General features: G+C 34.1%; 2 protein-coding genes across 4 annotated transcripts; one reads left to right on the top strand and one right to left on the bottom strand.

The window, feature by feature from the left end:
* Window positions 1-718: 718 nt before the first annotated feature.
* On the bottom strand, window positions 719-2,273 carry ATPC1 (ATPase, F1 complex, gamma subunit protein). The gene has a single exon (XM_022033383.2). The coding sequence runs from the start codon at window positions 2,111-2,113 to the stop codon at window positions 983-985; it is 1,131 nt and encodes a 376-aa protein (XP_021889075.2). The 5' UTR covers window positions 2,114-2,273; the 3' UTR covers window positions 719-982.
* Window positions 2,274-2,936: 663 nt separating this feature from the next.
* LOC110808043 (Met-10+ like family protein / kelch repeat-containing protein) lies at window positions 2,937-11,516 on the top strand. 3 transcript variants are annotated; one of them, XM_022033379.2, is made up of 10 exons: window positions 2,945-3,795; window positions 4,423-4,822; window positions 5,108-6,286; window positions 6,457-6,586; window positions 7,818-8,053; window positions 8,982-9,117; window positions 9,333-9,409; window positions 10,381-10,487; window positions 10,592-10,738; window positions 11,266-11,516. In XM_022033379.2, exons 1-9 carry the CDS (start codon window positions 3,054-3,056, stop codon window positions 10,696-10,698), a joined length of 3,114 nt encoding a protein of 1,037 aa, XP_021889071.2. In that variant the 5' UTR covers window positions 2,945-3,053; the 3' UTR covers window positions 10,699-10,738; window positions 11,266-11,516. The 3 variants fall into 3 exon arrangements, 2 of the variants coding, with proteins under 2 accessions (XP_021889071.2, XP_088064705.1); XM_088208579.1 differs by having other exon boundaries at window positions 2,945-3,831; XR_015813720.1 differs by lacking the exons at window positions 8,982-9,117; window positions 9,333-9,409; window positions 10,381-10,487; window positions 10,592-10,738; window positions 11,266-11,516 and adding an exon at window positions 6,732-6,911 and having other exon boundaries at window positions 2,937-3,831; window positions 7,818-8,054.
* Window positions 11,517-12,627: the final 1,111 nt, after the last annotated feature.

The following is a 12,627-nucleotide window of genomic DNA, read 5'->3' as shown; positions in this document are numbered from 1 at the left end:
TAAATAAAATATTTTTAAAAAAAAAAATATAAATACAATAATTTAGTAGCATATTTGAATTGATGATTTTATAAATATGATTAGTTTTAAATTATTTCTTAAAATTTTTTTAAAAAAATAATTTTATTTATTAAATACGATGGTTTCATAAATTCGTATTACATGCAATATATTTATTACGGCCTAAGTTTAAATATTATTAATCAAACAAATTTTTGAATCTATGAAACTATAATATTACAGACTCTGATAATCAAATCTTTGATATTCGTTAAAATCAAACATCCCACAATTATAAATTACAATTTAAAATATTTACAAAATTCATGTATCGGTTGAAATTATTAAACTAATACGTGTTCTAATACTATTTTCAGTGTTCTCGGCTCAAACATTATAAGTTTTTAACTTTTTGTAACTAAATCATTACCATTTAAAAATTTAAATTCAAATTATAAACGAAACGTAATTTAAAGATTTACGTAGAATTCAAAAATTTTATATCTTTTTGATACGAGACGGGAATATCCGAAGCAATAATTTTTTATAATAAAAAATAAAGAACCGAAATTTCATTTATATGATATAATTTCTAACATCTCCGAGCTAAGAGATTATTAGCATAAAAGTTACTCGGGATAAAAGATGAGCATAAACAGTGAAGAAATCACTTGTGCATGCTACTATATATATATATATATATATGTATAGCTAACTCTGCTTCCAAACTACATTGCATATATCTCATTTGTTCACAAGATTATTCGCATTCGAGTATTACAATGCGAGAAGAAGATGTTTTTTTCATCTGCAGAACTCTTCTTAAACAAGCATATTACATAATATATGTATATATCTATATATAATGAATAACCAGAAGACTTATTTAAGTTGTTTTACCTACAAAGAAAACACAATTTGGTTGATGAATAAAACAAGAATCAGAATACGCCATGATGAATACTATCTATGCATGTATTCATCAAGTTAAAGCACTAGCACCCGCCACAATCTCCAAAATCTCCCCAGTGATCTTGGCTTGCCGCTGCCTGTTATACACAATCGACAGCGTCTTCTTCAACTCCACCGCATTGTCCGTCGCATTGCTCATGGCGCTCATCCTCGCTGCAAGTTCACTCGCCAGCGATTCCTGCAACGCCCTCAAAATCTGGCTGTTCAGATACAGCGGCAATAAAGCATCGAGAATCTGAACTGGGTCCTGCTCGAACTGCAAAATGGGGGAGAAATCAGCTGTTTCCGTTCTCACTGAACCTCTTTCTACTGTTAATTTCCCCTCCTTCGTCGTCAACCTGAAGAACTCATCTTCCGCAGCGTCAACACAGTTCCCATTCACATCACAGATTTCTCCCTTTGGGGAAAGAGGGAGTAGAGTGTGAATTACAGGATCAGATTTGACTAAAGATACAAACTTTGTGTAAAGAAGTTCGACTTTGTCAACTTCCTCGCTGACGAACAGGGAGAAGACATCGTCTGCAATGGCTTGAGCTTCTTTCGCCGTCGGCATTGTCCCGCTTTCCAGAAATTTATCGACCGGAATGTAAGGCCGGCGGTTGAAATAAGAGTTACCCTTTTTTCCAACGCTGATTACAGTGTAATCCACTCCAAGATCCTTCAACTCCGCAATTCTCGCTTCAGCTTTTTTGAGAATATTATTGTTGAATCCGCCGCAGAGACCTCTGTCGCCGGTGACGACGACTAAAGCAACTTTCTTTACAGGTCTGACATTTGTGAGAGGCACATCGATATCTTCCGTCTGGAGCTGTTCATTAATGTTGTACAAGACCTCGACGAGACTCTCCGAGAAAGGTCTTCCATTGACGACAGCTTCTTGAGCTCTCCTGACTTTTGCAGCGGCGACAAGCTTCATAGCCTCGGTGATTTTCTGGGTGTTCTTGACTGAGTCGATACGTTCTCTGAGCTCGCGGAGACCGCACTGAATAGGGGTTACGGAGGAGGGTCTGGAAGGGTTGGAGGAGGGTGAGTTGGGAGAAGGAAGCTGAAGAGGGTTGAGAACAGATCGGAAGGAGAGTGAGTATGAGTCGGAAAGGGAAGGTTTTGAGGAGACCCACACGGTGAGATTTGAGCAGGACATGGTCGTGAATGGAGTTTTGTTGACCTCACCAGAGAGATTGATGGAATCTGGGGAGGAGCAAGAAGAAGAAGAAGAAGAACAAGAAGAAGAGGAAGAGACGAGTTTTGTTATGGTGAGGTCTTATCTTGGTGCTTCTGGTGAGGAGGGAAAAGGAGATGGAATGAGTGGAGGGAGGAGGGATTGGATGAAGTTTTTGGATAAGGATTTTGACCGTTGGAGATTACACGGGAGGGGAATTTTTTATTCATTTTATTTATTTTTTAATTGGTTAAATTATTGGATGGTGGGTCCCATTTGATATGGTATGGTGATTAATCTCATAATGAAGGGTACGTGCGCCTCTTGCAATCCTAAAATATTTAAATTTAAAAATATGTTATAACTTGATATAAAAAAATCTAATTTACTCACGATAACTTTACAAATATATATAATATATTTTAAATTAATTAATTAATTAATTTAACCCAATGTTTAAATTAAATTGATACATTATCCGTAATGTAATGTTTTTTTTAATACGTGTATATATTTAAAAATTACATTACAAATAACTTTGAAATAAATTTAATTTTTAACAAAATTAATTAATAAACTAATACCTATCTCGACCATAAATTATGACAACGTATTTTTCCTTAGAAAAATATAATAAGATGTTTCAAATTTCATTAAATTAATAAATTTTAAAATACATTTTCTCAGGTTCACCGTAAAATTAACTAAAAATTTCAAATTTTTTTACGATGTTAATAAAATTTATGAATTTCATCACCATAAAAATTAACTGAATTGACTGTGGATTTACTTTCCGAGTTTATGCGAAGATGGCGACGACGCCGTTTTGGGTGTCTCTTCATTTGAGGTTTTTGTAGGGTTTTCTTCTTTTGATGTGTCACGGAGAAAGAAAGCAGAGAGTCGGAACGACCAACGGAAGAAAATGGAGTTCGACAAGAGGAAAGCAGCGGTATTAGCGTCGCTGGGCTCGACGGAAACGGACAAATCACCAAAAGGCACGTTGGACGAACCAATCATCCCTCTCCTCAACGTCATCAACAAAAACCCCGCTTACTTCACCACCAGCTCTTGCTCCGGCCGTATCTCTATCCTCTCTCAACCAAAGCCTCTGCCCACAGTCTTGGCTAGCAATACCAAGAAAAAAGCCCGAGGTGGTTCATGGCTCTTCATCACCCACGACCTGGCGGATCCCGACTCGGTCGTCTCCCTCCTCTTCCACACTGAGTCAACTCACGATGTAGATCAGCCCAGTGAGTTAGTTTTCCGGTTCGAGCCATTGATAATCGCTGTTGAGTCCAGAGACCTCTCATCAGCGCAGTCTCTGGTATCAATGGCTATAGCTTGTGGGTTTCGAGAATCTGGGATTACTTCTTGCGGTGGCAAAAGGGTAATTATAGCTATACGGTGCTCCATAAGACTGGAGGTGCCTTTGGGTGATACCCGGAAGGTGATGGTCTCGCCCGAGTACGTGAGGTTCCTTGTTGGGATTGCTAACGAGAAAATGGAAGCTAATAGAAAGAGAACTGATGGGTTTTTTCAAGCTCTAAGGAGTAATATGGTTGTGAGTCCTGCTGTTTTGCTGAGCGAGGATCAAGTAGTGATGAATGGAGGAATGCGTGATAAGGAGAATCATGGTCGTAGTGGTGCTGATCAAGATGGGGATGGTAATATGCAAAGATCTAACACCAACTTGAATCATGGTAACTGAGTTGGTAATGTTCATTTTCGATTATATAGTGATGAATTATGAATATTGTGTAATGGTTTTATTATGATGCATGTTGTTTATGGGTGTTGAATTATGATAGATAATCTGTGTTGAACATGATGAGTGATGCTGAATGTGGAATCATTTTGCTATAGTTTAGTTATGATGAATGACAAACTGTACGGGACTTCTGGTTAAGCTGCCAGCCAAATAATTTTTTTGTTTGAAAGATTGAAGGTGAATTCTAGCACAAGTTTAACTTGGCTTGAAAATAGAATGAGTTATGATTATAGGTTAAGTTTCCAACGTTGTTATCAAAATATCTGAAAAAGGATTGTCCCACATCAGTTTACGTTAAAACCATGACATTGAGCAAAAGTTAATCCTGAAATGCCTTCAGAAATTTCTATTTTTGATAATGCTGATTTATTGCTTAGGCATGCTGTTCATGCTTTATTTTAGATTAACATGTATATATCAAGTGCTTGATTAGTACTATAACGGGGTAATATATATCTGTTTGCAGGACAGATTTCCTTTTAATGTATGTGACAGCCAGTCTTAGTATTTAAATAATTGGCAGGGCCAGTAGGAGTTCCTTCTTGCATTCCGTCTATTTCCCAGGTTTTAGTTGTTGGTGAACCTGTGGGAAAGCTTTTCTTGTGGGGTCACTCGTCATGTGCATTGGATAATGAAGACCGCAAAGAAATTTTTGTATTTGGTGGTTTTGGGGGCATGGGAAGACATGTGCGGAGAAATGAGTTATTATTGCTTGATCCAATACTTGGTACACTAAGAGCGGTTGATACAGAGGCCTCTCCATCTCCACGATTAGGTCACACATCTTCTTTAGTTAAGGATCAAATGTTTGTCATTGGAGGTAGGGCTGATCCTTTGAAAATTCTGAGTGACATTTGGGTCTTCAATACAGCTAAAGATGAGTGGAGAAAATTAGAATGTATTGGCAATATATTTCCTCCCAGGTACGTTAATGTTCTGCTCCTATTGCTGTATCCGTTCTCTGACGATTCGCTTTTCCGAATTAGTTATCTCATAATTATATTGAAGTACTCTTGATTGTAAATCCAAGATCAAAGGAGGAAGGCGAATTAGTTCTTTATCTTACTTTAGATTTGTTAATCGTTTCACCTACCTTCATTACATATTGAACCCTTTAGGATGGGTGATTGTTTAATGTTTAATATCCTTTGATTTATCCAGTGTATGTAAATACCTGTCCTAAATGATTATCTTTGGGGTTAATGCAGGCATCGGCATGCAGCAGCAGTTATTGGATCGAAAATATATGTATTTGGTGGGTTAAACAATGAGACAATTTCATCATCCTTGCATGTACTGGAAACAGACAGCCTGCAGTGGAAGGAGATATTAGCCAATGGACAATGGCCATGTGCCCGTCATTCTCACACAATGGTTGCATTTGGGTCTAAGTTATTCATGTTTGGAGGATGCAATGGGGAGAAAGCTCTAGGTGATTTGTATAGTTTTGATGTTCAAACATGTTTATGGAAGGAAGAAAAGGTGGCTGGGAGAAGTCCACATGCAAGGTTCTCCCACTCAATGTTTGTCTACAGAAATTTTCTTGGGATCGTTGGGGGTTGTCCTGTCAGACAAAATTCTCAAGAGTTGGCATTGCTTGACCTGCAGTGCTATGTCTGGAAGCACGTGGCTCTCCAATCTATGGCTAAAGAGTTGTTTGTGCGCGGTACAGCCAGTATTGTTGGTGATGATCTTGTTATGATTGGTGGTGGTGCTACTTGTTATGCTTTTGGAACAAAGTTTAGTGAGCCAATGAAAATTGACTTAGCCCAAATAATTCCTTTTTTGGATGGCTATCAAATGCTTTCAGGTAGAAGAGGAACTCATGTTATGTACCAGGATGAAGGGGTTACTGAACAGGAGAATGTCAACCATCAAGATCTAGAAACTGGAAATGAGTTGTCTCAAACTTGTAGCTTAAAATTTGAGGTTGAACCACAAAGTGCAAATGCTGGGATGGAGATGCCTACTTCACAGTGGATAGTAAAACTAGAAAGAAAATATGCAAAGTTAGGAAAGGATATTTTAAAGAAGTTTGGCTGGTTGGATCTTAAGAGGAAAGTTTATTCAAAGGACAACAATCTACATATTTGTTTCCCTGTGATTCAGAAATTTTCTGTTATATTCCACGAAAAGCAGCTGGAGAATGAAAAGGATTGCTCAAATATGCCTAGACCACTTAGAAGAGATGCTTTTTCTTTAGATGAGCTTTCTTCTTCAACGGCTTTAGATCTTCTTGAGGAATGTGGTGCTGTAAAAGTGGTAGATGAAATTGTTGAAGTCAGAAAAGTTTCCAAATCTCCCTTTCAAAAGATGAATGACGCTGTAGCCTCTTTGATTGAGAATAAAGGCTTATCAGCTAAGCTTCTAGAAGAGCTGCCCACAAGGTTTGTGGGTCATGATTTTGTTCTTTGGTGTCTATAACTCAGCTTCAAGAATCTAGTTTAGATTATGATTGAATGGGTTTTTTGGAATGTTTTGCTGAATTCATAAGGTTATATTCAAAATTGTTATCTATTAAATGAATTGACATAATTTCACTTTTAATTCATTTCAGGTGGGAGCGACTTGGAGATATTGTTGTGCTTCCAGTAACATGCTTCAAGGATCCAATTTGGGACTCTCTGGGGATGGACCTTTGGCCTGCAGTTGCAAAATCACTTAATACTTGCCGTCTGGCTTGCCAAGTATGCCATTTATGGAATTCTTTTTTTTTTCTAAGATAATATTTCTGGAAGTATGTCTAAGCTGGTGCATGCAGCAATTCATGTTTTATTTATTTTGTTTTAAAAGTAACATATCTGAACCAGTTTTGGTCCGATTTATGTTCAGAGAGGAAGAAGAAAGCACTTGATGGAAAATGTGATTGAAGTTCGTGTTTTTTTCTTCTTCATACCCAAAATTGATTTTGATGCCTCCTTTGAGATTTAAATGATATACTGTTGGAGAGTGAATTATGCCAAGATGTGAATGTGGCATTGAAGAGGAGTACGCACAAATAGTATCTCTCAGGTTAACACCTTCTAAAGAAATCTACACGAGTGCTTTGTTAAGAAAGCACTTCCCGTTTCTTAAATCTTATTCTTTGTTGTTCATCCTATTACGTATTCTACATATTGGGTTTTCCCACTTGAAACAAGAGAATAATTTTGAACAACATCATGTAGGACAACTATGGTTAATATGCCTAGTTAAGGATTTGGAAGTAAAAGTCTTGACATCAGAATTGGAGTTTCTTAAACATCATATCTAATAAGCCTTTTCTTTTTTTTTTTTAAATAAAACACATTTAAGAAGTCTTAACCAACACATTTAAAGACTTGATTGTATCATACAATGAAAAAATAGAGAAGACTCAAATAGTTTGTTGAATAACTGAACTTTGTTTCAAAAAGTGATATTATAAAGATGTTTATAATGATTTATAAGTGATTTTTTCAAATAAGATTAAACTAAGAAATATTAATTCTTAATAATAGTAAAATCAAATTCTACTAATAATAAGACCCTAAAATTACTAGAGTTATAATAATAGACTTCTCAATATATATATGTATATTTAAATGAACTATAATTTCTAATCTATTTAGGCCGTTTAAACTTAACCATTCTCCATATCTATGTCATTGCTCGGTGACCTATAGAACATAAGTATTCTATTTAAGAATTAGCTCATGTCATTACTTGGTGGCCTGTGGAATCTTGGGCTCTATGACCAGTTTAGTAGGTGACCGTGCAGCCATCTGTGTCCAACTATTCAAAAGCTTAAATAAAGTTTTTGCAACACTGGTTTTTTTAAATGGATATCATTGAGATAATTGGTAAAAATTTCACTCATCAAAATGCAATATTTCTAAATGATGCATATAAGTTTTGTTCACTTTTGTATTTTTTAATTAATTTGCTGGTATTTCCAAGGGTCGAGTTGCACCAACTGGTACTAGAGATAGTACTTTGGAGATTCTTGTAGGAGATAATGGCTGGGTTGATCATCGTGAAAATGGGATTCTATACTCTTTCGACGCTACAAAGTGCATGTTTTCTTGGGGCAATCTCTCAGAAAAAGTTCGCATGGGTTGTTTAGACTGCAGAGATGAGGTTATTGTAGATCTGTTTGCTGGAATTGGATACTTTGTGCTTCCATTCCTTGTCAGGTACACTTATAAATTATGATCTGACTCAGTCGTAAATATTTTACTAACCTTAAATTTGCAACTACATCCAAAAAGATTGCTCTGGGATATTATTTCTCCTAAATTAAATTTTTTCCCTAGACCGTGTGTTTAGAAATGTTTATTTGGTGCATATAAATAACTTCAAGCATTTTATTATAATTTACCTACTTAGCAATGGAATAAAAATGTGTTTATTAAATGCTTAAAAGTAATTTTAAGCAGGAAATGAATAATCACCTTGTTCCTAACTATTTCCTGTTGGTGCTTCTTTTTTCCTATTGATTTACTTTCTGCACTTCTATATAATTGTTTATTTTTTTAATGAAGCACTTGGCTACTTAAATAACTTAAAGTCTATAATGTCTTAAGTACTCGAAATACAATTCTCAGGGCAATCTCAAAACCATCTAAAGGGCTTTCTTTCGACATATTGAATTTTTAGATCTATTTTATTCCTATTCAATTTTTAGATCTTAATTATTTAATATGTATAGATTAGTCATAACTTACATATTTAATACATGACTTAATCAACTTCACTTGTATCTTCAATGTCACAATGATGAACTTGTATTCTTATTTATCGATCTTAACTATGATGTACCATCAAACAATATGATCAACAGGCTTTTCTATAAAAGCAAATAATATATAAGAACTTAATAGCAAATGTAATTATATTGCAAGGTTATTACACCAATCAAGCATGCTCTTAATGTTTTACTAAAGACACCATCTAGATGGTCAATTGGTAAAGAAATTTTTCAGTAATCTGCAGTCCTGCAAAGCCTGTATCTGAATACAATGCTGGTGTTTATCATGCAGTATTGTCATTATTAGCAGGTTCATTCTTAATTGTTTTTATGTTTTGTTTTATATTATTTTAAATAATCTTGTTGGTTGATAGGGCAAAAGCGAAGTTAGTCTATGCTTGCGAATGGAATCCCCATGCTGTTGAGGCCCTTCGGCATAATCTTCTAGCCAATTCTGTCTCTGATCGCTGTGTCATCCTGGAGGGTGATAACCGGATTATGGCACCAAAAGTATGATCAATCACTTCATGTTCTTTTTTTATTAAACAAGTTTTATTCTTCATGTAGCAGAGCATGCTTTAGCTTCAGTGTCCAGGCAGATGAGCTATGATGTGATGCAGATTTTTCTGTTCTGTTTTATAGAAAACATGTCACCATAAGAACGTGCACTTACTTGCATCAGGAGATTATGCCCTGATTTATTCACCCCAATGATCTACTTGCAGGGCGTTGCTGATCGTGTCTGTCTTGGTCTTCTTCCAACAAGTGAGGGTAGCTGGGTTACCGCTGTAAGGGCGTTAAGGTGCGTTATCCTAAAATTCCCTCTGGTATTTTTTCTCATCCATTTTGTGGTTAGCCCTCTTAACAGTTGGTGCTGCTTGCACCTTATATATATTTTAAAAAAAAAAAAAGAAAAAAGAACCGGGCAAATCACGTAGGGTCCTTGATTATTGGGTATACTTGAAATTATATACATCAAATTTTAAAAGTTACCTAGTTTTTTTTTTTAAATAAACAACCCCAAATAATGTACCTGATCCCATTAGAATTTTTCAGTTAAACGTACTTGAGTGAAAATAGTATTATGATGGGTGACCTTTTCGGAAGTTCTCGTGTTTCGCGCGTCTTATTTAGTAAAAAAAGTGCAGCCTAGTTTTTTATCATTTCACAGACAAAAATTCTGAAAAGAAAACTGCTATAGTGTTATGTGCTTACTCCTTTTATATGTTTACTACTATCTTTTTTTAGAAATGACTATTTGTTTATTTTCTTGAGCAGGATTGCTTGCTATACTGTTTTTTTGTCTGTTTATTTTCTCGAGCAGAATTATTTGTTGGACTGTTATTTTTCTAGTATTTGATAATTATGCGATACATATGAAAGTATCATCTAAAGTTTATTAAGAAACTGAACCTAATTGGCCGATATATATATTTTTTTACAAAAGTAAATTGTTATTCAAAAACAGGGAAGTTGGTAGTAATATCCAAAACCTTAGAGACATTTGTGTAAGTTATCCAAAATTAATTGGAAACTGTGTTTCCACCTGATATTTGCTGATATGAGAAAGCATAATTTTATTCTTTTGATTTCCTCTTATGCTTCTAATTACTTTTATATATAAACATCCAAATACTTCTTGGTTTTTGTTTTTATCTTTTTCCAACGAGAACTCAGCATCTTCAGAACCAACTTTCTGAAATTCAGACATGTACCGAAGATTTGTCTCTACTCTTCAGCTATTTCTAATTGTGTATTCAATATAATGCACAGATCTGAGGGTGGGGTCCTGCACTTGCATGGGAATGTGAAGGACTCCGACAAAAGTTTGTGGACCAAACATGTTGAGGAATCAATACTAGAAATCGCCGAATCTGAGGGTATCGGCTAAATTACCGTAGCGAAACTTGTTACTTCTTTTACATCAGTTTCCAAACAGTTTGCAGAATATATGACTCGAAGAATCATGGGTTGTTGTTCGCAGGTCGTTGTTGGGAAGTTACTGTAGAACATGTCGAGAGAGTGAAATGGTACGGCCCACACATTCGCCATCTCGTTGCAGATGTGAGATGCAGGATGATACAAACATAATCTCATTCCACATTCAAGAACAGTGAGCATCATTGGCAAGGTAAACAAATTAGTCACGTTATGGTGTTGAGCCGGATAGACATCTACAATTGTCTTGTGTGGCATTTGAATTCTTTATTGCCCTCACATGGAGCATAGCAAGTTGGCCTCCCATTGATAGTTGCTGGAAAATTATCTATATATATATATATATATCTATGTATCTTTATATCTATATGCAGTAGGAGACAGGGGAGGAGCCAGATGACCTCAAATCAATTGTTGTACAGTTTGCTATCCAGTGTATCCTTTGGTTTTTTGTATAATTATCATGGGTAAGAAACATAACATAAAAAAAACCAATGCTAACAAATAATTGGAGATATAAATATATATATATATATATTTATGTGTCCGTTTGGTCAGACGTCTCTGCCCATATATATATATATATATATTAATTAGGAAATAACATATTAAATCTGCCTTGAGTATTTTCTTTTTTTTTTAATTAGGATATTTTCAGTAGACTTTTTTGACGTCACCGACGATGATAAATGTTTGACCATAAAAAAATGAAACTTGCAGTTAAACGCATCAGAAGGTCCAGATTGATTTAATCACAATCTATGAGATGGAATCTTCCATGTTGGTCATCAAAAAGAAGGGTGATTCTAGGCAGACATAAAAAGAGTCCGTGGACATGCACTGTACCGTATCATTTATTTTTGCAGATCTCTATGCTATATTGTTTGTAGTCAACATATATTATTTGCATTGGATAATTAAAGCGTACACGTTTAGTTAATCAATAATTAATGCGTTAATTATTTTTTTAATCAACGTTTATAATCTTGAATCTTGTAACGACTAGATTCCTAATATTTTATATTATCATGAATAAAATTTTAAATTGCACTGGTAAAGCAGAATTTAATATTTTATAAATTATTAGTGGTTGATTTATAATATTTAATTTAATATAATTTAAAATTAATTTATTAGTATATTAATAAAATAATAGTTATTAATTCCAGATTTGTTTTAACAAATTATAGAATAATTAAATTTTTTTATGTAAATTTTTTTAAAATAATTTTTTATATTTTGTAAAATGACAAATTGTTTATTGTAAAATAATCTTCTAATTAATAAATTATTTTTTTGGGTTGGATTATTTTATGATTAAAATCAATAATTTTTTTAAACAAAAATTAAAATGAATAATTAATTATTGATTAAGTATCTTAATTATCTTAAAACCCTAAAATTCGACATTTAAGATTTTAAATTTAATATTTAAATTTTTTTCCCTCAAATTTAAGTAAACGCCAAGTAATGATTAATGAGTCATCATTTGTGGGTTCCACTACACGCATGCAACTGTGGAGGCAAAAGTGTCGGTGGCTCAGCCGCCAACGATGATCCACCCGATATGGCTTCGGCTTCGGCTTCGGCTTGAGCCGCATTTCACTTATTGACATTATTTATTATTTTTTTAATGAATTTATTTAATAATACAATGGGCAATAGAAAAATTCAATATTTAGTACTAAATTACACCTCCTAATTACTTCTCCTAAGGTAATTTATCTTAAATTAAATAAATTTTATTTTTTAACTATTAATTTTACTAATAAATCAATTAAACTACATATTTTTATATTTTTGAATTACATAAAATCGATATTTTTAATTTAAAATATTTAAAAAAATTAAATATATATCTATATATATCCTAACTTAAAACCCAGTTTTTAGATTTTGAAAATTTTTACCACAGTAAATTTAATTTTAAAATTACCATTTAAAAAGTTTCTGACTCTATGATTCCTCTGGGTAATATATGTAGCTTCATAGCTCATTATGAAAGAGTCCAAAAAAGGAAAGGTGCGTGACAAACTTTTTTTTTTGCTTTTATTGAATTATTTCCCAAGCTTTTAAATAAAT

This window comes from Carica papaya, chromosome 7 (genome assembly GCF_054855325.1).
Source record: "Carica papaya isolate Zhongbai chromosome 7, ASM5485532v1, whole genome shotgun sequence".
Taxonomy (NCBI): Eukaryota; Viridiplantae; Streptophyta; class Magnoliopsida; order Brassicales; family Caricaceae; genus Carica; species Carica papaya.
The sequence above is the reverse complement of the archived record's forward strand: the minus strand, read 5'-3'. Positions and strand labels throughout refer to the sequence as shown.

Bases quoted from the DNA above. Each gene is read 5' to 3' on its own strand.
- ATPC1 (XM_022033383.2), bottom strand. From the start codon at position 2,113: ATGTCCTGCTCAAATCTCACCGTGTGGGTCTCCTCAAAACCTTCCCTT.
- LOC110808043 (XM_088208579.1), top strand. From the start codon at position 3,054: ATGGAGTTCGACAAGAGGAAAGCAGCGGTATTAGCGTCGCTGGGCTCG. The intron at 4,823-5,107 runs GTACGTTAATGT...GGGTTAATGCAG, and splicing joins GGCAATATATTTCCTCCCAG to GCATCGGCATGCAGCAGCAG. The intron at 8,054-8,981 runs GTACACTTATAA...GTTGGTTGATAG, and splicing joins GTGCTTCCATTCCTTGTCAG to GGCAAAAGCGAAGTTAGTCT.